This window comes from Leucopleurus acutus (genome assembly GCF_964270905.1).
Source record: "Leucopleurus acutus genome assembly, chromosome: 7".
In the NCBI taxonomy this organism is placed as follows: Eukaryota; Metazoa; Chordata; class Mammalia; order Artiodactyla; family Delphinidae; genus Leucopleurus; species Leucopleurus acutus.
Genome location: NC_139150.1, coordinates 74,849,683 through 74,873,807, shown reverse-complemented (window position 1 = coordinate 74,873,807; position 24,125 = coordinate 74,849,683). Strand labels below are relative to the sequence as shown.

The following is a 24,125-nucleotide window of genomic DNA, read 5'->3' as shown; positions in this document are numbered from 1 at the left end:
TCCTTATTCCAGCCCTTTATTATGCCTGGTGACCAGAGTCTAGAAACTCTGCTTCAGTTCCTCCAGAGAATAAACCTCCAGTCTCCTTCCTGCAGTGGATAAGGATGTACTTTCCTGACACTGTAGGCTGAGAGGAGAGGTCTAGTGTTTCACTCTGTTGTGTGCAGCCTTTGAATCACTGTTCTCATTTTTCAGGTCCTCTGCTTAGCCCCATCCTCTATGGAACCTAGTGGCTGGATACTTAGTCTCAGTTTTGTGGGGCCAGTTACTCTGCTTCTAATCGCTTTCTGTGTAACCTCCTCCATTTTGCTAAGTCAGTTATGTTGTTTTCTGTTTTCTTTGTCCTTGTAGATTAATACCATTTATAGCATTACTGTGGATAATCTGCCATTTTTAATCAGAACTCTGTCTTTTTTGTTTCCATGTTTTTAGATAATTTTTCATACTTATAATTTTTAGCTTGTACAGTGTTACATCAAGATCATAAGGCATTTAATTAACCATTTCACTACTATTGAGTAATGAAATGAGTCAGCTTGACTCTAGTTTTTTCTGTCATGTTAACTAAAGTGACCCTAAATAACTATATAAATAGCGTTTGAAAATCATTTGCATTATTTTCCTGTGTAGTTTCTTAGAACTGGAAGGGATTGTGCAGCCCACTTAATCCTGCTCCCTCATTTTACAGTCTAGGAATCTGATGTTAAGTAATATCCCTGAGGTCAGACAGCTCCTAAGTGGTATAGCTAGGACTTGGACCCACTCAGTCTGGCACCAGAGTCTGTGCTCTTGACCGCTGCACTCTTCTGCATTTCCATTGAGTTGAGCCTTAATTAGCTAATACTGTCACTTCATAAAGTGTTTTTAAAATTGTAGTGTTTTAGTAACTAGCAAGGTTGAGCATTTTTCTCTATGAAAATGTGTTAATTAACGCCTTTTTCCCCTTTAGTTTGTAGTCTTTCATCTGGAAAATTTGGGACATTACTTAGTGGCTCATGGGACACTACTGCTAAAGTCTGGCTGAATGACAAATGCATGATGACCTTACAGGTACAGTAGTTCTATGTGAATATTCGAGAAAATAATTAAAGATGATGATTCTGTGGCAATTTAACTTAATACCCATTTTTCTCACAGGGTCATACAGCTGCAGTATGGGCAGTAAAGATATTACCTGAGCAGGGCTTAATGTTAACTGGATCAGCAGACAAGACTATTAAACTTTGGAAGGCTGGAAGATGTGAGAGGACTTTTTCTGGTAAGATCAGAGTAGACAGCTTTTGTAATCTTTTTGCTTCCTATTTGCACAGGTGATTTTTTTCAAAAATTTAGAAGTTTTAAAGTGGTATTTGAAAAACATCAGTGTATTTGAGCCATTTAACTTGGGTGAATGTAAATTTTCTGACAGTTAATATGTAATATCTTTTTTTGTTTGAATTATTTATTTATTTTTGGCTGTGTTGGGTCTTCGTTGCGGTGTGCAGGCTTCTAATTGAGGTGGCTTCTCTTGTCGCGGAGCACAGGCTCTAGGTGCGCGGGCTTCAGTAGTTGTGGCTCACGGGCTCTAGAGCGCAGGCTCAGTTGTTGTAGTGCACGGGCTTAGTTGTTCCGCGGCATGTGGAGTCTTCCCAGACCAGGGCTCGAACCCGTGTCCCCTGCATTGGCAGGCGGATTCTTAACCACTGCGCCACCAGGGAAGCCCGGTAATATCTTTTTAAAATATGTACTGAGACCTCTCATAAAACAACCAGATATGGACTAATAAATAGCTACAATATGAGTATGTGCTTCTGTGTATTTTATATATGTAATTTTCGGTACTCAGTTATGTTTTGGTTGTCATTTGAACAAGTTCAGCCTGAAACTTCCAAGCATAAGTCTTATTGAGGGTGGGTCAGTAGTGTTATCTTCATATATGAGGAAAACATCAGTCGTGCTTTTATTAATATTGAAGTACATTGTTTAATAATAACAACTTTCAGGCTTTGTTTATGTTGTGGTTTCAGGTGGGTAGTCTTTTAAAACCTCAGCTATTAAATAACTCCTAAAACGAGGCATCTGCTGTCTAATATTAGAACTGATGATTTATTTGTGGGGCACTTAACATTTTTGGTATGATTTTATTTGTTCGTTTTTCCTTTTATTTATTCCTTAAAAGTTGATCAGCATCCTGGATAATACTTCAAGAAGTCCCTTTGTGCAGATAAAACTAACTGTAGGTGGAAAGTAGACAATGAGTTGTAACTAAACATCCCTTTGTTTCTGCTTCCATACATACAACATATGTGTTAAGTTTTTATTAATCTGCTATAGATAATCTGAATCAGCATAGGAAATACTGAGCATGGGAAAGGTTTTGACTTCTGGTCTCCTTTATTAGATCACAAACTTCTGCGAATGTTTTGTCTTTTAAAAAAAATTGTAGTGGCATCTACAATGCCTCAATTAATATTGAAAAAAATGGAATCTTATCAAGTTTTTAAAAACATTTAATATCCTTTGATGAGAGGAATAAATACACACACACACACACACACACACATATATATATACAATCAACATAACACAAGTTTTCATTCCATAAATTCTTGCCCTTTTAAAAAATCAATAGTCATTAATTTTTATTTTATCATTTTAATGCCTGCATTTATATAAATTATGAAATATTTCCCTTGGTAAAGCAACAATGTTTGGCTTTATATTTATGTTTTGGTTGAATCGAAAGAGGCAGGAATAGGAGGCAGGAAACTTGAATTCTTGCTTTAGCTCTGCCACTGATTGTGTGGTTTTAGATAAATTAATCTCTCTCAACCTATTTCACATTTTAATAAAGTTTACTTTTCTATGATATTTTATTTCAAACTCTTAAATAATTGAAATCTTTTTTGTAATCTTAGTTTTTCTTTTCTTGGTGCTTTATAAATATTAATCTCAGTATTATGTGGTGAGAAATTTAGGGGATATTTACTCTTTGTTATATATCTGTTTATATTTTAATATTGTGTATGTTATGAATTACTCTTGTTATTGGGGAAGAAGAGTTGAAATGAATTGTCAAGTAAAAATTGGAGGACTTCGCTGGTGGTCCGGTGGTTAAGACTCCGAGCTTCCACTTCAGGAGGCACGTGTTTGATCCCTGGTCGGGAACGAAGATCCCACATGCCGTGAAGCCAATCAATCAATCAATAAATAAAGGATTTCCTTTAAAAAAAATTGTGGGGATCAGAAACTTATTTCTGGAGGGGTTTAAGAAATTTTTAAGAAATAATTTAGAGAAGATATGGTAAATATAGAACTTCCCAAGACTGGTGATAAAAAATACTGCCAAGCCTACAGTACAAATTTTGGCTATCAGGTTTTTCTACTGGAAAAAAAAACAGTATTTCTCTAACTTGAAAATCAGTTTTTAATATGCACTGGTATGTGTTTTATAATGTTAATAAAATACATAGAGCCATCAACCAAATGATCCATTTTTATTGATTTATCATGTTCTTTTTTTTTTTTTAATACAGGGCATGAAGACTGTGTAAGAGGCTTGGCAATTTTGAGTGAAACAGAATTTCTCTCCTGTGCAAATGATGCTAGTATTAGAAGGTGGCAAATCACTGGCGAGTGTCTTGAAGTATTTTATGGTCATACAAATTATATTTATAGCATATCTGTCTTTCCAAATTGTAAAGGTAAGACTGTCTTATACTACATATTTTAAATTTTGTATTGAGCATTGTTCTATTCCATCTTGAGGTGGGGGGCGGAGGGCTAATGATTTAAATCAATTTACTAACTGTAACTTGAGTAATTTAGTAACTTTATTTCATAAGTATCTTTTTCCTAAAGGAGGAAACTGTATGATCATCTTTATATTAATTCAGACTTGATGGTGTGTTGTAAAAAGTTCTTGGGCGGGTTCCCTGGTGGCGCAGTGGTTGAGAGTCCGCCTGCCGCTGCAGGGGACACGGGTTCGTGCCCTGGTCCGGGAAGATCCCACATGCCACAGAGCGGCTTGGCCCGTGAGCCACGGCCGCTGAGCCTGCATGTGCGGAGCCTGTGCTCCGCAACGCGAGAGGCCACAGCAGTGAGAGGCCCACGTACCGCAAAAAAAAAAAAAAAAAAAGTTTTTGGGCATCTGAGGAAAGACTTCTTATAATTTATTGGTATAAAGTATAGTGTGTAAGATGTTAAATATATAAAAATGTGATTCTTTGAAGTTGTATATTGTATAAGTGACAAATACATAAAATTTAAAGCTATAATTTATAAATACTTGGGGTTTAAAAATCAGTATGCCTATTTAGAAAGGTGGTATATATAAATGTACTTAATTTTATATATTCAAACTAATTTTTCCTGTATTCATTAATTTTAGATTTTGTGACAACAGCAGAAGACAGATCTCTGAGAATCTGGAAACATGGGGAGTGTGCTCAAACGATCCGACTTCCAGCTCAGTCTATATGGTGCTGCTGTGTGCTAGACAATGGTGACATTGTGGTTGGTGCGAGGTACTCATGTTCTAGTCAATCTATCAGTAATATGTGTCTAGGCCTTAGGTAGGTGTTAGGGTGCACAGAGATAAGCCATAGGAATTTCAGGTGAATTGGGGAGACCACAGGCACATTTGTGTTACTAAACAAAACAGTAGTAGGTATAACAGGTTTTGCACTAATGATACATGATATATTACAATAGTATTGCACTGTAAGTTCTGCAGTCGAAACATGAAATTAGAGAAGTTAAGAGATTGGTGTGGGCAAACTTTCTGGAGAAGAAGAAATTTGAATTGGGTTTTGAAAGGTAATGAAGGAAAATGGTGGAGGAACAATGCTGGGGAACAGTGGGTGACAGGGGAAGATGGTAGCGTGGGGCTTAATTATGGAGAACCTGGAATGCCCAGCATTTGTTAGATTCAGTGCTTGGGGTTAAAGGGTTGTAGCTCTTGAGCAAGAAGTGCTGTGATTAAAGCAGAACTTATGAATTATTAAATACGTAGGTTAGATTTAACTAGTGGTGACAATGGGCAGGAAACCAAGTTGGTAAGCAATTGCAGTAGTAGGTGTAAAGTTGTGAAATATTGACCCTGCAGTGCTAATGGATAAAAGACCGGAAAATGAGATAATGCGGAGGGAAAATGATCAGAAGGGGGCGTGTCAGAAAAGGATAGAGTTTCAAACTTTGGATGATTAGAAGTCCACATTAATAAAAATGGACAAGAGTGAGAATTGGTTTGGTGAAGAAGGTGATAACTTCCTGGGATCCAAGTGGTGATAAGCCACACTCATGCAGATTGGTCATGGGCGTTTGGAGTGGGTCCTAGTGTAGCAACTGAGACTGAAGATCAAGATTGGCACAGAACTTCCAGAATCAAGCAATAGGGCATCTTTCTCTGCGGGAAGAAACATAGAAGGGGAGGAACAGAACTAAAGACTGAACTTGTGATACACTGTGGGTAGAAAAAGAAGCCAGTAGCCTAAACAAAAAGCAATCCAGATGTTGAAATTCAGAGATGGAAAAGAGATTTTGGAGGGAGATTGTGATCAGTGTCAATAAGTACATGAGGGGTTAAGGAATGGAAAGTTAGGAAAGCTTTTGGATTTGCTTTGAAAGATGTTAGCAGTGACTTTTTTGACATCACATTTTCATAGAAAATGATAGAAAAAGGTAAATGAGAGGAGACAGATAAAGAGATTTTTGAAGAAATGGATGAGGGAAAGGATTATAGACTACTGTGGCACTGAAGGCAAGAGGAAAAAGGGCGACAGCCATAAGGGACACAGTGTCTAATAAAGCGGATATATTTTACTCCTTGGCTGGGCCAGAGGTTGATTTGTTGGTTTAGTTATTTTCACCCTAAAATCATTTAAAGTTGAAGAAAAATAAAGGGGTAACACTGCTGTTAGTAGGTTAAGTAAGAAAGTTTTTCTGCAGAGTTGAGTAGGATTAGTACAGTTGAAAGTGGCTAACGTGTCTCCCCTACCCCAAAATTTCACAAAGAGAAATTATGGAAATGAAGTCATTTTTCTGAGAATAGAGGCTGGGACTGTCATCCAGTCCAGAGGTGAAGCTGTTTTTTTCTTGATTCGGGTTAGGTTACATTGCTAGTTAATGGCATAGTAAGGACAGGCTCCATGCGTTTCTAATTAACGGATATCAAGCATCTAGTATTTTCTAAGCCCTGTCCTGGGTATTTGAGCCCTTTATAAGTTAAGCAGTTTACTACCCTTCTTTATACCATAATACCTATGTGTGTAATGTTCATTTTAAAAGTGTATGCTATGTCTGTAGATTTTTATGAGGGTAAATATTTAATTTGGAATTGAAAATTGTGTTAAATATATATTTCTTTGTTCTTTCCCAGTAACTTTTTCCTTAGTCTTTTTCCACCCTTTCCATTGCTTTAGAAAGTAATAGAGGGTAGTGTGCTGAAATCGGCATAGTTCTACACTCAGCAATAAATACATAGTAACATTTCTCGTATTCACAAATACAGATTATTTTTGCTTTGGATCACTGAAGTGTGATAATGTTAACCTACTGTGGCAGTGACTTAAAATCACTTTCTGTTTCCTTATAGTGATGGTATTATTAGAGTGTTTACAGAATCAGAGGATCGGACAGCAAGTGCTGAAGAAATCAAGGCTTTTGAAAGAGAACTCTCTCAGGCAACCATTGATTCCAAAACTGGTGATTTAGGAGACATTAATGCTGAGCAGCTTCCTGGGAGGGAACATCTGAATGAACCTGGTAAATATTTCAATGTATCTAGTAGTAAAAAATGCTGCCTTGTTTGCCTTTTGGAATAATGAGTGACAAGAAAAAAAGATTGTTTTGTTAAGTCATTCAGTATTATTCTCATTGCCAGGTACTGATCTTTGAGACTTTTTATTATGCATAACCACAGTGAAAAATCATGTTCTTTTTGCCTCTGCCTCACAGTTGTAAAGACTTGGAGCTAAGTTCCCATAAACAGGAATCTTTTTCTTTAAATAAATCACCTAATACTTAGCTCATATATAGTAGGTGTTCGGAAATCACTCATTTAATACCTTTTGGTTGATTGGATTCTCTGAGAGGTTGTAGAGACTAAAAATAAAAATGAGTTTAAATAAAGCAATGTCTGCTTAATGCGTTAGGGATCATTTGATTTTAAAATCAGAGGACAGTAGTTGTCTCAAATGAAATCTTAGGTTGGATATGTCCATGATCCCTTGGTCCGTGGACCCCTGGGGATTCTGAGATCCTTTCAGGATATCCATGTGGTCAAAGCTAGTTTTATAATACTAAGATGTTATTTGCCTTTTACACTGTGTTATCATCTACATTTATGGTATAAAAGCGGTGGTGGGTAAAACTGCTGGCTCCTTAGGACGTAGATGGAGGCAGTGGCACCAAACTATTCAGGTAGTCATGGTGTTCTTCACTGGTATGCAGTCGTCATTAAAAAAGAATAAAATGCCATCTGCCCTTAGGAGTGTCCCTGATAAAGCATTAAAAATTAATTTTGTTACATTTTGGCCCTTTAGTACGTGTCTTTTTTAACATTCTGGATGACAAAATGTAAAGTACACATACAGTTTACCGAAGTACCATGTGCCTCAGGGGTAAGTACTTCTGCAGTCATTTGAGTTGCAGGCTGAACTCTCCCTTTTTTCAGGGAATTCCATTTTTATTTCAAAGAACAACTACGGTTATTCAGGCTTAGGTATTTGGCAGATATTTTTTTGAAAATGAACAAAGCGAGAATGTCACTTTAAGGAAAACAACTGACAGCATTCGTTGCCAAAGATAAAATTCAGACTTCCAAATGAAAATTGAATTTTGGAAAACTTGTGACATTAGTGGTAATATTAACAAATGCAGTTTTTTTATATTAAATAATAAAATGTGTAATCATATGGAAGATCTGCATAGCTCAGTGAATCAGTATTTTCCAAATGACCAGTTCATGGTCTTACAAAATCATACATGGGTAAAAGAACTGTTCAGAGTATAAGATCAATGGATTTTAGTATAATAGAGCATGAAAAGTTCATTGATACAGTTTCAGATTCTAAATTTGTAACCTTTAGGATCTACTACTTGTAGAATATCCACATTTTTCTGAAAAGGCTATTAAACTAGTCCTCTGTTTCTCAACTGTATTATCCGTGTGATGCTGGATTTTCTTTGTATACATCAACCAAGCAACAGATTGCAACAGGTTAAATGCAGGGGCAGGTATGATAATCCAGCTGTCTTCTATTAAGAGAGACAGTAAAGAGATTTACAAAAATGTACAACAATGCCAGACTTCTCACTAAATTTTTAAAACTATACTTATTTTCCATTGAACTATTACTTATTCAATATGTAATGGATCTATTACTGTTTTCCATGAAGTAAATATACTTTTTGCTCTTCTCATTTTTAATTTCAAATTCAGTAAATCAACTGATATAACCTACATAAAAAAAAGCTGTTTGGGCTTCTGAATAACATTTCTGACTGTAAAGAAATATTGAAACCAAAAGTTTGAACACCACTGTATTATTTCATGTTTTTAATATTCTTACAGTTCTTTGCAAAAATGTAATCTTTTTGTCTATATATACACAGTCAATAAATATTTACTAGGTACCTACTGTCTGCTCTGCATTGGTCTAAGCTCTGGCGAATACAGATAACAAAAGGGACAGAAATCTCTGTTCTCACAAATTTATGTTGTACAGGAGGAGACAGATAATTAAAAAGTTAATAAGTAAATATACAAGTATGTCAGATAAGTACTATGGGAAAAGTAAAGCAGGCATTGAGTTTTAATAAAAAATAAAACAGGAGTTTGAAATTCAGTGGTCAGGAAATGTATAATACTTAGGATAGCACTGGTTGCTGTAACAGATAAATCCTAAAATGTCAGTGGCTTAACACAAGAGAAGGTTATTTGTTGCACATTTAAAGTTCAGTTGACAGCAGGGTATGCTGAAACATGTTCGTAGAATAATTTTACTCCTCTAGGTCATTGAGGGACCCATGCTGAAATCACCATCTTCATCATGTGCTTGCAGGGTCCCCCTGAATTATAGATATTCAGCCACTAGACAGCATAAGAGGGGAGGGTAGAAGATGATGAACTAGGCCTAGAACTGGCATTTATCACACCTACCCAGATTCCACTGACCATTACTCAGTGTGTAATCTAGGGACTACAAAATGTAAGGGGGCGGAATAAGGTAGTCTTCGACTAGACAGCTACAGCTCTACCCATTGGAATAGGAGCAGGAATCTCTGGAGGACAGCTAGCAGCCTCTGCCACTGAAGGCCTTGCTGAGAATGTGGCTTTCAGGTAAAGTCCTTAAGGAGACAAGGGGGCAAATCTTGCTAACATCTGTGTGGAGAATGTCGTAGGCAGAATAAACAGCCAGGGTTATAGACTCTAGGGGGCTCCAGGGCCTATAGTAGGAGGCCACTGAATCAGTGCAACCGAGAAATAATGGTGGCTTGTACCAACGGGTAGCAATGGAGATGGTGAGAAGAGGTAATCTTTTAGCTATATTTTAAAGATAGAGCTGATGGAATTTGCTGAAGGATTAGAATTGAGAGAAAGGAATCACACTCTTCTATTCTTTTTGGCCTGATCAGCTAGAAGAATGGAGAATCATTTATTGAAATGAAGTATTGTCAGAAGATACTTATTAATAAAATTTGTTTTATTTTCGATCAGCCAGCTGCTTTTTAGTAGAATCACATGTTTTTAACCATCCTTTACTTAATAGAGTTTTTTTTTTTTAATTAATTAATTTATTTATTTTTGGCTGCATCGGGTCTTCATTGCGGAGCACGGGCTTTAGGCGTGCGGGCTTCAGTAGTTGTGGCACATGGGCTCAGTAGTTGTGGCTCACGGGCTTTAGAGTGCAGGCTCAGTAGTTGTGGCACACGGGCTTAGTTGCTCCGCGGCATGTGGGATCTTCCCGGACCAGGGCTCGAACCCGTGTCCCCTGCATCAGCAGGCGGGCGGATTCTTAACCACTGCGCCACCAGGGAAGTCGCAGTAGGGTTTCTTTTAAACTGTTATTTTCTTTTTGGCCAGTTTCCAGTAGAATTACATTTTAAAATATTTTGTTTCATAAAATTTTCTATTAAACCAAAATACATATTTTCTTTTATATATAAACTTTAATGTTAAAACTTTTTGATCTAATGTTTGTAAAATTTACTCTGCCATTCTCTCTTTGATTCTTAAAATTTTTATTTTAAGGTACTAGAGAAGGACAGACTCGCCTAATCAGAGATGGGGAGAAAGTCGAAGCCTATCAGTGGAGTGTTAGTGAAGGGAGGTGGATAAAAATTGGTGATGTTGTTGGCTCATCTGGTGCTAATCAGCAAACATCTGGAAAAGTTTTATATGAAGGGAAAGTATGTCGACTTCTTTCTAATTGCTATTATCTTAAAGCATTAGACAAATTAAAAGTTTTTGTTTCCCTTTCCCCATGCTAATAAAATTTTCTTTGGTGTTTTGACATTTAAAAATAGATTTCAATGGGGAGATTCTTAGTCTTGAAGTAGTTTTTTTTTTTTTTTAATATCTGTGCATGTAGAGAGAGCTGCATTTGTGATGGATACTGCCATTATTTGCCTTTTGGTAGTTACATAGATAAGCTGTTCCCAACCATTTTGGATTAGGCGCTTCTGTGTCACCTTTCATCTAATGCTTTGTGCCTAGTTATATTTAACTTGACAGGCCATGAGGGACCCTGCAGGGCTGTGCTTATAATGCCAGCATGTTTTCATGAGTAGGGTAAGGTAACAGCTAATACTTTTGGCCTTGAGATCAACTAATTGGAAACCATCCTTTGGTCTTACAATTAATATGTAGTAATAATCCATCCCCCACATCTACCTGCCAGTGAACTACTATTCTTGCACCACATGCATATGGTTGATATTAAACATTATTTGCCAAGTGGAAGATTTTAAAATTGTGCTTTGGAGAAAGTTTAGCACTATAATTATTAACATAAATCTGTGTTATGTATGTCATTAATTTATGTGAACAGATAGTAATCACTTATCTCCTTTTTATATTCCTATTAAAGGAGTTTGATTATGTTTTCTCAATTGATGTCAACGAAGGTGGACCATCATATAAACTGCCATATAACATCACTGACGATCCCTGGTTAACTGCATACAACTTCTTGCAGAAGAATGATTTGAATCCTATGTTTTTGGATCAGGTGGCTAAATTTATTATTGATAACACAAAAGGTCAAATGTTGGGACTTGGGAATCCCAGTTTTTCAGATCCGTTTACAGGTAAGTTAGGGTTTGTATTAAGTCTTATATACTTCCACCAATGTTGATTATTTTTTTTTCTTTATTTGTTGTGTTTAAACACCTATTATGATTAGCTGTTTAAATAAAAACCAAGATCTACAGCAGGTTTTTGCCGCAGATATATATTTTTGAGGCTCAAATTATATAGTAATTTTGTATTTATGGAAACAGTTGTAAATTGTTCTCTTTCAAAAATACAGCCACACTGTAAACTAAATAAAATTAAACTGAAACTAATTCAGTCACTTGAAATGAAAAAAAACCTGTAAGTTCCTTCATGTTATTGCTTCTTTTTAAAATATATATTTTGGTGAAATTTAGTAAATAGAAATTCTGTTTTCACATGAGGCTAAACTAGTTAGTTATGCATCAAATCTAGAACTGAACTATGGGTAGTTTTAGTTTACATGTTATTTGTATTCCACATGTTCATTTTTTTTTTTTTTTTTTTTGCGGTACGCGGGCCTCCAGCTGTTGTGGCCTCTCCCGTTGCGGAGCACAGGCTCCGGACGCGCAGGCTCAGCGGCCATGGCTCACGGGCCCAGCCGCTCCGCGGCATGTGGGATCCTCCCGGACCGGGGCACGAACCCGCGTCCCCTGCATCGGCAGGCGGACTCTCAACCACTGCGCCACCAGGGAAGCCCTCCTCGTGTTCATTTTAAGTCAGTTGTTTATAACATAGTATACAGCGTCTAAAATGTTATTAATGGGATTAGGTTCTCATGCCAGTAGTATTATAATCCCAGTAGTATTAGTTTGAGTCTGGGATCCTTGGAAATGGAGTTTAATTCTAGAAGTATTAGCCTGAGCTCTGGGCCCTGGGAACTGAGGCCATGATATGGGATAGATATAGAGCTGGCCCTATATCTATCTTTTCTTAGATATAGGGCTAGTTCTAAATAAAAATTTGAAATTGACACTTTATTGTTAATGGGTTCCTATTATTTCTGACTCTATCTTTCATGTGCTAGTGCTCTTCCTCGTATTGCAAGGATCCCATATCCTCTTCTTGTCTCAGGTCTTTTTTTTTTTCTTCTTCCCTCACAGATGCTTCATGCTCCTAAATTATCTCCTCTCCTTCTAGTTCAAAATTCCATTGTTTGTTCACATAATAAAGTTAATCTCACCTGCATGTTGACTTAAACAGATTATCAGACTGATTCACTATGAACTATAAATGATAGGACCCTCCCAGCAGATGCACTTGACAGAACAAGAAAAAAAAAAGTTTATTACCTGTATATTTTTGTTGGTTGGAATATCAGTCTACAGTACAAAAGAGTACTGTATTTCATAAGCTATCTTGTGGGATGGAGGACCGAAAAGCAGCTGGCTCTGTCTGGAAATCTAACAACAATTTGACTTTTTTGCTCCTCTGAAACTCTGTTAGCATCCTTAGATATATCTTTTTGTAGACACCTCTGATTATTTCCTTAGAGATACTAACAAAACATACTCACACACACCACACATTTGTAATTGTATAAATGGGAAGTCTGTTTCCTTTGAACCACTCATCCCCTTTGTGATTTTCTCCAGTAGGTTGTAAGCTTCAGTGGATACAAGCAATCTTGTTCCCTGCTAGATCTCAGCACTGAATGCACTGTTTGACACATGAATTAATGAACCCAGGGGTTCTCTAAAAGATTCACAGTTGGTGCCTGTGGTTTGATAGCAACAACAGCAGCAGGAATTCTAGTGAATTCGTATAGGAACAGGAACTGATTGTATGTGTATATTATTTAGGTCAGAGACCAACTGCAATTTATCTTTTTGTATTTGAATTCCTAGTTATTTTAATATTTAAGTGCAGAAGCTAAGATATAATAAAGGATTAAAGTTAACAAAAGCAAAACTTGGAGAATCACTGAAATTTTAGTTTCTTACTAACCTTTCCAACTATAAGACTTCTGACTGTAACTCCTCTTATTCTGTCATGGGACAGCCTTGCTCTTTTATTTCTCCCCAAATTTAGAGTCTTCTGATGTAAGCAATGTGCCATTTATGAAATGCAGGATTCTGGCATACTTGAGACTTTTCTTTGTTTGCATGCACAGGTGGTGGTCGGTATGTTCCAGGCTCTTCATCAGGATCTTCTAACACACTGCCTGCAGCAGATCCTTTTACAGGTGGGAAGCAGTTTTGATCAATATGTCTTTCTTCACTAAATGTATAACATTTTGTATTATACAGCTTTACATTTTGAAGATATTATCCAGTAACTGATAATTCCCTTATTATCTGTGTTTCCAATTTTGATGGATCTCCTTTTCTTTAACTTCTAATTTTTTCTTTTTCCTCGAGTACTTTTATAGCTTTCCTCATGACTTTTAATAACATATTATTAAAATTCATCATTTTCTCCAGTGGTCCTTCCTGGAAGGAGAGCAGAGTCATTAAGATCATAGATTTTAGAGTCAGACAGACCTTGGTTCAAAATCTGGCTCTACCACTTACTTGCTATGAGAAGTTGGCAAGTTACTTAACCTGTCTGAGCCTATTTTTTTTATCTGTGAAATTAGATAATAGGGGAATCCACCAACCAAGACACAGCATGAGTGCTATCACTGGCGAGATGCTACTGATCACGAGCAGAGAAGGAGCCATGTGAGTCCCTGAGATTGGATGGAGCAGTGCAGTCAAGAAGTTTGCCCAGGCATAATTTGCCTTTAGCATGGAAGGAGACAGTCCACCCAGCTACCCAGGATTAGTCTTCCTAATCTAAGTTATTAATGGCCTTCATGAAGCCCTGGAGGTGTTGGTGTCTCTTCAAAGTGACTTTATTTACCAAAGGTATGCATGCCTCAGCATCAACACTACTGGAAAAAAATTGGACTTTAATACAACTGAAGAAATCTCTGTTTTCAGAATAGCATTTGATGTATTTTATGATGCTGTTGTTGGATCTTCAGCCAGAGTTCCTGGACAATATACCAAATTTGGGAAGAAATTCGTAGTATTTATGGTATCTATTGGCCTTGCAGACTTAGTACTGTGAGCTCTAAAAGTGACCGTATAGTCCTTTCTAAACCATAGATGGGACCAACACACAACCTTGGGTCAGTATAATGAAGTTGTGAACTGCTCTCAGTGAGCTTCCCTTCTCCTAAGAATGCATTGGTGGCCCAGATGCAAATAAATAGCTGTACCCTGTGCAGTGTACCAGTGTACTACAGAAACCAACTATCAAGCTAAATGTTGTGATAGCATGATGGCTATTAAGGAAGTCTTTGGTGACCCTGAAAAGGCAGTAAAGATCTGAAGAGTAGATAAGATGATAACTTTCTCTATCCGCATATTCAGGCACAGTGATGCTCTGAAACTTAGAACAACAGAGTTCCTGAATCTCATTAGCAGCTTTTTTTTGGAACAGAAAGAATATACCAAGCTTCAAACAGTACCAACAAAATCAAGAGAACAACTGGGGCCATCGTAACTGGAGCATGTCTCACTGTTGCACAGTGTCAGTAACTCAGAAGATGCACTGATTATGGAGATATGCAAGATAGCATACTAAAAGTCCAAGAGAATTATGGAATTAATAGGTTAACTGAACCACACTGTTATAAAAGATAGGTAAAAACGTTTGCCGTATTGAGATATTATAAAAATTAAGTGGTATAGTACATATAAAGTGTTTAGCAAAATGCCTGGAATATACTTAAGCCCTCAATATATGTTAGCTATTACTATTGTTGATGTTGTTCCTCCAGTTTTACCAACAGCACTGGGGCCAAAACATTACATCTTGCTTCTCACTTAAGGTCAATCTTAATTCTTTTTTCTTTTCCTCATTTATATGATTCTCAAACATTTAATGTCAGTTAGAATCATATGGGATGCTTGTTTAAGTTAGTTATTGCAAGGTCCCACCCAGAGATTCTGATACACTAGATTAGTGAGGAGGTTAAAAATACTTAGAGTCGGATCCCTTCCCCAGGAATTCTGATTATATGGTCTTGGATGTGGTTTGCTGTTTAGGTAGTTTTAAAAGCTCCCTATTGGTTTCTAAAGTGAAGCTAATTTGGAGAACTAGGCTATTATGGGCAGGCCCTGGGAGTCTGCATATTGAACCAGTGACTCTCATTCAGGTGGTCAGAGAACCACATTTGGAACAGTGTAGGACTACTTTCTGCCTCATAATAATGCCTTGGGCAAATTATTCAGCCTTCCTCTTCTGAAATATTATATAATAATGATCTCTAATTAATATTTAAATGATTCATGCATATAAGATGCTTAACATGCTAGCCAGCATATGGTAAAAACTCAGCAAATCCACTTATTCTGTGTTCTTCATTATTTTAATGAATCCTGTTCACATCTGCAGTTTTGTTTTTTAGTTTTGTTTGCTTTTTCTGTATCTGTTGCACTGGTTATACCAACTCCTGAATATTAAGCTTAGAGGGGCTAGAACAATAGCTCATCTTTCTTCTTCCCACAAAGGCTGATCCAGGACTCCGAACATCTCCAAATCCTGCTGATTCTCTCTCTGCACTTGTTTTTCCTGTTTCTTTCTTTCTTTCCATTTTCAATAAAGCAGCTACAAGTATTCTCAAATTTGAGACTGGGCTATTATCATAGCATCCCTAACTCTTACCTAGTTTCTTTTCTATTTGTCTTATGTGCCAACTAATCCCGTCTCTATTTCAATAAAATAGTGTTCACATTTCATTATGGAAACATTTGACTTTCTTTCTCTCCAATCTATTAATGCTTTTATAATTCATTAAACTTCTATAATTATCGTATATAAGGCATGTAATATTTATTTTATAACTTGAGAATTACTTTTCCGGCTAATTTTATTGAGATCTAACTGCATGCCAGATACTGTTCTAAGCATTTTGCTGTATTAAATTTACAGCTGTTTTATTAAGATGTCATTCTGAAGTGTGACTAATAATGAAAATAAGTCATTCTGTGTAAAGAAGGAGCAGTTTGAACTTTATCATTTGCTGTTACCTATGCTTACTAGGAGTATTATTGCATTTTAGGTGGTGGTCGGTATGTACCCGGGTCTGCAAGTATGGGAACTACTATAGCTGGAGTTGATCCATTTACAGGTACACATTTTTCATTTCCTCTTTTTTTTTTATGTAATGAAAGGTTAAGGAAATTGGCATCTTCTTCTTGCTGGAAAACTTTTTATACAGTAAATCAAGACCAAACTTTTGACCTGGCTTTTAGAGTGTTCTCAGAATTGTGTCATTACTGCACATTAGAATCATCTGGGGAGCTTAGACAAACTACTTCAACCTCATCCCCAGCGATGCTCACTTGATCTAATGTTGCTCTGGGTTGGGATCTTAGCAAGAGTAGTTTTATAATTTTCTCATGTGCAGCCAGGATTGAAAACTGCTGTTCTGCTGTGTTAAGGCTGGTTTCCTCACTATCCTTACAAAATCTGAGTTATTCCCATCTCTTCCACTTCATTCTTACATACTTAATGTGTTTAGAATATTATTTACACATTGAGAGGACTCAGGAAAGAATTTGCTTTTACGATTTAGGCCTGGAATATTTGGCTTTCCCCTGCGCAACTAACTTTTTTTATTCTTAGTATCCAGCCTAAACCCTGACACATCTTACTTGTTTAGCATTGTTGAATATATGCAGGCATACTTTTTTACTCTCTATAGGCTGCCATAAAATGCAGAACTGAACTTGTGGTTCACCTCTTGTAAGCTTGACAGATCTCTTGGCATATATATTTCCCTATTATTTTATACAAGAGAATATGTGTGACATATATGTTATTGAGCATAATAAAATATTCATAAACCCACCACTCTACTTGAGAACTAAGTTGGTATGTGATTTTTTAAGCTATTTTTTCATTGTGAAAGTAACATTGGTTGGCAGTATTGAAGTTTAATGTAGTAAGTAATTAAGATTAAGGACTCTGGAGTGAGAATGCTTAGACTCAAATCTCAGTTCCACTACTTTTTATGTGTTTTACCTTGAGCAAGTCATTCTGTTTCTGTGCCTCTCTTTTTCTCATTTGTAAAGTTATATCTACTTCCTAGAAATAAGAGTTTAAAATTACGAAATATATGTAAATCATTTTATACGGTATAAATTCTTAGTAATGTTATACCTGTTGTATTACAAAAGAGTCTTAAAGTTAACAGTGCTTCCTCTCATTTTTAAGAAATTAAAGTTTTTAACAGTTTGGTGTATGTAATGGACCTTTGTATACCTTATCTAAGCCACTGTCATCTCTCACCTAGCCCAATGAAATAATGGCCTCCAAATTGGTCTCTCAGTCATCCTCTGTTTATGCCCCTCCCTTGATTAAAACCCTGTAATAGCTTCCCATTGACTATTTTCTCTTGCCTTGTATCACATTCCTCTCTGCCTTTTTTCTTCCATACTGGCCTGCATCAGTGTCTTGAGCATGGCATGCAGTTTTCTACCTCAGGAGTTTGGTACTGCTGTTCTTTTTGGGAATACTTGTGCCCTCTACTTTGCTATTTTGACCAGTAATTATTGTTTGGCTTTTTCCCTCCTTTTTCTTTTTTATTTAATTTTGCAGTATAGTATTTATTAAATGAATTCAGTGAAACTTCCTGGATATGCACATATACCTCTTGCTAGATCCTCTAGTCTATCATAAGCTCTCAGTGCATCCTATACTTCTCCTTCAGAGAACTTTTCATTGTATTTAATTGTTTGGATGATAATTTGATTTGCAGTCTCCTTACCACAACTAGACTCTAACAACCAGGAGTACAGGCAGTGTCTTTGATCATGTCAATAAATATTTTATGCTTTGTAAGCAATTAGAATTAATTTTGTGCACTTACCTCATTCTTCATTTATCTACCTTCCCCCTTTCTATTCCTAATATACTCAGAAGATTAAAATGTTTTATTCATATTTTTGCAAAATACCTTCATTTTACATCAGAACAAAAATGTTGTATAAATTAAGATTTGAAATGAAAGACATAAATGAGATTTAAATTATGCTTTAGTTGAAGTAGCTTATACACTGAGTATTGTTGAATTTTCATCTTGTGGCAGTTTTTTGTTCATCATCAGATACTGAGTTAGTGTTACTATAATGGGGACTTAAGAAGTAAATACATATGCCCTTCAGGAGCTTACAACTTGGGAGGGATTTATAAAAATGATGTAGAAAATGATTGGAGAAAATGACAATGCCTACTACATGATTTGGAATGAGAAAAGGGAGATGAGTATGCCTGGAGAAGAAGGAAATGGAAAGTTTCATAATTGTTTTGTGTTCTTTGATCTTTTAAAAACTTTCAATTTAGATTGAATCTTAAAAATCTTAAAAATATGAGAGAAGTAGAAAATATGAAATGGAAAGGCTTTGTTTTACAATGAAGCTCCCATTCCAAAAACTAAAATTTATTATATTAACAAATATATACAGTATATAAAATCTTACGGATTTATTTTCTTTTTTTCTGAAGTTGGTTGTTATTTTATTGCATGCACTGAATAGTTATCTCAGTAATTTTGAAAACAAAAATCAGTTAGAAAAATCTTGCTCTTGACCACTCTGAATGACTTTCACTTTCTTCTATTCTGTAAATAGGGAACAGTGCCTACCAATCAGCTGCATCTAAGACAGTGAATATTTATTTTCCTAAAAAAGAGGCTGTCACTTTTGATCAAGCAAACCCTACACAAATATTAGGTAAGTGTATTTTAATTAAATAGTTTTCTCACATATCCACAGACTCCTTGAGTTGCTCTCAAGGCTGTTTCTGTCCTAAGCATGTGCTGGGAACCAGGTGCTTACATGATAGAGACTTGTATTTTGGTATTACACAACTGAGTCAACTAAAAATACACGATCTGATAGTGGACATTAATACTTTATAAGAAACCTTACACAAATATAAGTAAATGCTTTTTGATGACTTTAATGAGAAAAAAAATTAAAGGGGAAAAATATCAGTCACATTCCCTAAGCTCTTAACTGATTTCAGAAAAAAAATAATGAAAACAAATGAGTAAAGCGTTTAAAAAACAAAGATCTTGTCTCTAAAAATGAAACTGCTCAGTTGGCTTTCATTGCTTTTTCTGTTAATGTTTTCCTCAAAACAAAATGACTAGGTTTTGTTTTTTGTTTGTTTATTTTTGACTGAGAGTATTACTAGCTCTGTTTTCCTCAAAGGTTATGGTGAGAGTCTGTTGAGATAAGATAACATACATACCTGAATATATGACAGGGGTGTTATTGTTTTGGGGAGGTTTGTTTTGTTTCTCATCATCCTTCATACTGTCTTTATAAAAATCATTCATAGGTCTTTTCTTAATTGCTTTATTTTTGAACAATAAAGAAGTATATACACATTTTTAGACAACTTGACATTTTTAAACTCTTGTACAAGTATAAAAGATCTCTTTTTGTATTCCCTTAATAAACTGTTTTAATATTCTGTTAGTGTTAAGCAATTTTTAATGCCAAAGAATAATGAAATAGATCCAAGTTTCCAGTTATGATAGATAAAAATTTGTAAATTTGGACATTGTATCTTCTTAAACCTTTTGTGATGGAAATTTGGCCTTTTTTATTCTTTGAGATGAAAATTTTTGAGGAAATAGTGTTAGATGACTCAAAGTAACATTAATGATGACAAAGATGCTGATATTGAAGATGCATGTGAAGAGTTTGAAAGAAATAGTTTCATGAAATGTCAATACTATGGGAAGCAAATTAAATGTTTTTTTTAAAATGTGATGTCAAATGTACAGATGAAACTAAGTCAATAAATTAAATATACACATTTAGCTTTTTGACTATTTCATTGGCAGTCATAGAAGTTGCCATAAGTTGGCTAAAAGATGTTATAAATTTTCTCTCTGAGAAAGTAGGGGATTGACTTATATATGACATAATATTACTTTGAAAAGCATTCAAAATGATAACAAATATGGTATACTTAAAAACTTATTCAAAGCAAAAAGCTTTAGAAGATCTTAGAAGACAACGGGTAAAATAAAAATCATAACAGTAATCTTTCTTTTTCTATACTGTACTCAGCTTAAAATTACTCCCAGGCCTTATTCTTGTTTTATGGTCTTTGATAATTGCTGTGAAAAGTCTTACCTCCCCATGGTGTGTGGTAGAGTACTCTTATTGAAAATGTTGGCATTTATGTGATATATCTGCCTAATTACAGTTAGAGAAAATTGAAGGTTTGGATTTGGGTTCTAGGTAAACTGAAGGAACTTAATGGAACTGCATCGGAAGAGAAGAAGTTAACTGAGGATGACTTGGTACTTCTTGAAAAGATACTGTCTCTAATATGTAATAATTCTTCAGAAAAACCCACAGCCCAACAACTTCAGATTTTATGGAAAGCTGTTAACTGGCCTGAAGGTACAGAAACACTCTTTAAAATGTAACTAGAAAGCAGAAAGTATATCTTTTAATTTCATACTACTGGTGTTTCTGGATTAAATAAAAGTTGACATGTTAGTTGAAATTCGCATTGGGAAAAACTTCACAAAAAGGATTCACTATACCACTGTAACTCATAGTCTTGCTTTGGTCACATACCTTAAGAGAATCTGAAGGTAATGTAATGATCCCATACATGGACCATTTTGTATACTCTTTCAGAGCATTTGTGGGTTCCCTGCAAGCCATCCACGAAACTCTATCTGACCTGTTAAACATAGGCTACAAACATTTGCTATAAGTATGTTTTCTTTTATTTAGTTAATTAACTCTTTTTTATTCTAAAAGTGTCCTCTTCCCCGTTATTTTTTCATGTAATTGATTTATTGGAGAAAAAAATCATTTTTCCTGCAAAATGTCCTATATTTTGAATTTGGCTGATCACTTAATGTGTTCCTCTGTGTTTTTCCTGCTAGACATAATTAGATTCTGGTTCAGTAGTTTTTTTCAGGTGAATATCCTTTATAAATAATGTTGCATACTACCTTTATATCACAGGGCCCATAATTTCTGCTTTCCTCATTTTTAATGATGTTAAGATTGTTCAGCGCATTCATTTACATGGTGTCTACCCAGTCCCTTAAATATAAATCCTTCTACCAATGTGTATAATAAGCATCCTATTGGCATTTGTGAACTGGAATTCTCCTATAAAGAACTTTCCCTCAATTCTTTGGTCTTGTTTTAGAATTTTTTAAAAGCAAGGTCCCAATCCTATTCTTTGCACAAAGATTTATTGAATACTCACTGTATGTCAAGCTATTTTAATAACCCAGGAGAGTTACCATATTTTTAAAGTAATGTGATCTTGTAGCAATAAATACAGTTTCTATAAATATGAAAAATCAGTTAACACAAGTTTCAGAAGTATACACATTTTGTAAAGCAGGCGTATGATTTTTAATGTTTAAAATTTTTTTTAACATTGATGAATTTTTCTTTTCAATAGATATTGTCTTTCCTGCACTTGACATTCTTCGGTTATCAATTAAACATCCCAGTGTGAATGAGAACTTCTGCAATGAAAAAGAAGGAGCTCGGTTCAGCAGCCATCTCATCAGTCTTCTGAACCCTAAAGGAAAGCCAGCAAACCAGCTGCTTGCTCTCAGGACTTTTTGCAATTGTTTTGTTGGCCAGGCAGGACAAAAGCTCATGATGTCCCAGAGGGAATCACTACTGTCCCATGCAATAGAACTGAAATCAGGGAGCAATAAGAACATTCACATTGCTCTGGCTACATTAACCCTGAACTATTCTGTTTGTTTTCATAAAGACCATAACATTGAAGGGAAAGCTCAGTGCTTGTCAGTAATTAGCACAGTCTTGGAAGTTGTACAAGACCTGGAAGCCACTTTTAGACTTCTTGTGGCTCTTGGGACACTTATCAGTGATGATTCAAACGCTGTACAATTAGCCAAATCTTTAGGCGTTGATTCTCAAATAAAAAAGTATGCCTCGGTATCAGAACCAGCTAAAGTAAGTGAATGCTGTAGACTTATCCTGAATTTACTGTAACAGTGGGCTTGGGGACTGAGATTTTAAATTGATAAGTTTTTTTTTTTTCCTCACATTTCACACGTCTGATTACAGAAGATGAAAAGAATGCTGTGGATTAAGTAAAATTTCAGATCTTGTAAAGTGGGCGGGGGAGGGGAAACAAAGGAGAAATAAAATTTTTGCACTGGTGAACTGTGAAATTTTCCTGGGTAATGGGGATAGGTTTTTTAATAGTTCAGATATAAATTAAGAATGAGCTATGACCAACAGCAACACAACTACAGTGGTGTAGTTCCCTTACCTTAGCCAACTAGGAGAAGACAAGGGCTTTTATTTATGTAATCTGCTTTACTACTTATATACCCTAGACTGTTACTTGTTGGTGGTTGTCTTTTATTTAATTTCTGCTCTACTCATTTTCATTGCTGGATTCTTTCAACAGCACTGATTGATTTCAAGGTTTTGTTTTAGGACAACTACTTTAGAATTTTTAAAATTAAGTTTGTTATAAATTATTCCATATATTGAAAAGATATAAAATAATTTCTTCATTTAAGTCCTCTGTAAATAGAAAGTTTGTTTGATGGCTTATTTTTAGTTGAAGTAAAAGCAAATTACTAAGCTGTGTTATGTGTATCAGTTCAGACAGATGAAGCCCCAAATTGACTACAGGCTTATGATCCAGTTTCTTTCCCCCTTCACTATTTGAGGTAACTTCATTATTCATTCCAATTTCGATATCTGATTGTCTATTTTGGTCATTTCCATTATATCAAAGGGAATTTGGAATGTGTTGAATATTATCAGGCAATTGAGCGAGCAAGAATACATCAAACTGGTACTTGCAAGTCCAGAGACTGTCATGGGAAATTAGTATTTTTGAGCCTCTAACATGGTCCCGGTATAGTGCTAAACACTTGGATATTTAATTCCCAAATCCTGTTAAATGTAGGGTGATGTTATCTCTATTTTCAGAAGTAAAGATAGTGGGATGAATCATGATGGAAAGAAGGAAAAGTACAAACCATGCCATACTTCCTAGAGAGGGAGGGGTCACAAATTTGTCTATGAACATCCTAGCAACTAACACCAAGAAGGAACCAACCCATTAATTATATAATTTGTTGTGTCTAAGAGAACCTTAATTTCTTAAGAGAAGTGTAACTATTCTTAATCTAAAATAGTGAGCATCATTCCCAACATTTATGATATTTAGAACCATGAATTTCCTGGCTTAATGCCAAATTGCAGTCTAAGAAGAACAGTTCCTCCCCAATAAGAGAGGAATGGTTTGATTGTCTAGATTAGTCCAAGGAAAAACTTTTGGAATATCAAAAGAGAATGGGTAAAATGTAAATTGAGGGGATATGTATTTTGCTAAGTATTAAATTGGAATTTTCTGGTGTGTACCCAGACGTTAAATATTGTTTGCTGGTTCCATTAGTTACCCGTGCTTTGCTTTTTGTTGAATTGGGATTTAGGGGGTTAAGTCAAAGTTAAATGACTGCATTAAGAGTGTAACTGGGTCAGCCTGGTTCAGTGCTTACAATACAGTGCTTTCTTTTTAACATGTCATGTTTAGCATGCAATTGTAAGTACAATTTATCTGCAATATTTTGAAATACTAGGTACCTTTGAATAATGGTAGGATGTAAAGTCTTCGTTAAGAATAGGAGTTTACTCTTCAGAATGTAAGGGGTGGCAAATGGTAAACACTGTTTGCTTCCCATTAGTGTGCAAGTGTTTTTATAACCACTTTTATTATACTGTTATGTTTATTGAAGAAAAATTACAAAATACAGTTTAGCAAAAAGGAAAAAAAATCCCACTTGAAAGATAAGTGATAAGTGGTGATCTAATTGTTTTAAAGA

The 24,125-nt window shown here is 35.5% G+C and overlaps 1 protein-coding gene across 1 annotated transcript in view; it reads left to right on the top strand.

The window, feature by feature from the left end:
- PLAA (phospholipase A2 activating protein) overlaps positions 1-24,125 on the top strand; it is a 38,482-nt gene extending 14,357 nt beyond the window's left edge. The window contains exons 3-14 of the mRNA XM_082843549.1: positions 950-1,050; positions 1,138-1,258; positions 3,516-3,683; positions 4,370-4,505; positions 6,575-6,744; positions 10,235-10,392; positions 11,073-11,292; positions 13,371-13,442; positions 16,311-16,379; positions 18,883-18,984; positions 20,512-20,676; positions 21,707-24,125. Coding sequence (XP_082699675.1) covers positions 950-1,050; positions 1,138-1,258; positions 3,516-3,683; positions 4,370-4,505; positions 6,575-6,744; positions 10,235-10,392; positions 11,073-11,292; positions 13,371-13,442; positions 16,311-16,379; positions 18,883-18,984; positions 20,512-20,676; positions 21,707-22,272 — 2,048 coding nt within the window. The 3' untranslated portion in view covers positions 22,273-24,125. The remainder of the gene's footprint in view (positions 1-949; positions 1,051-1,137; positions 1,259-3,515; positions 3,684-4,369; positions 4,506-6,574; positions 6,745-10,234; positions 10,393-11,072; positions 11,293-13,370; positions 13,443-16,310; positions 16,380-18,882; positions 18,985-20,511; positions 20,677-21,706) is intronic.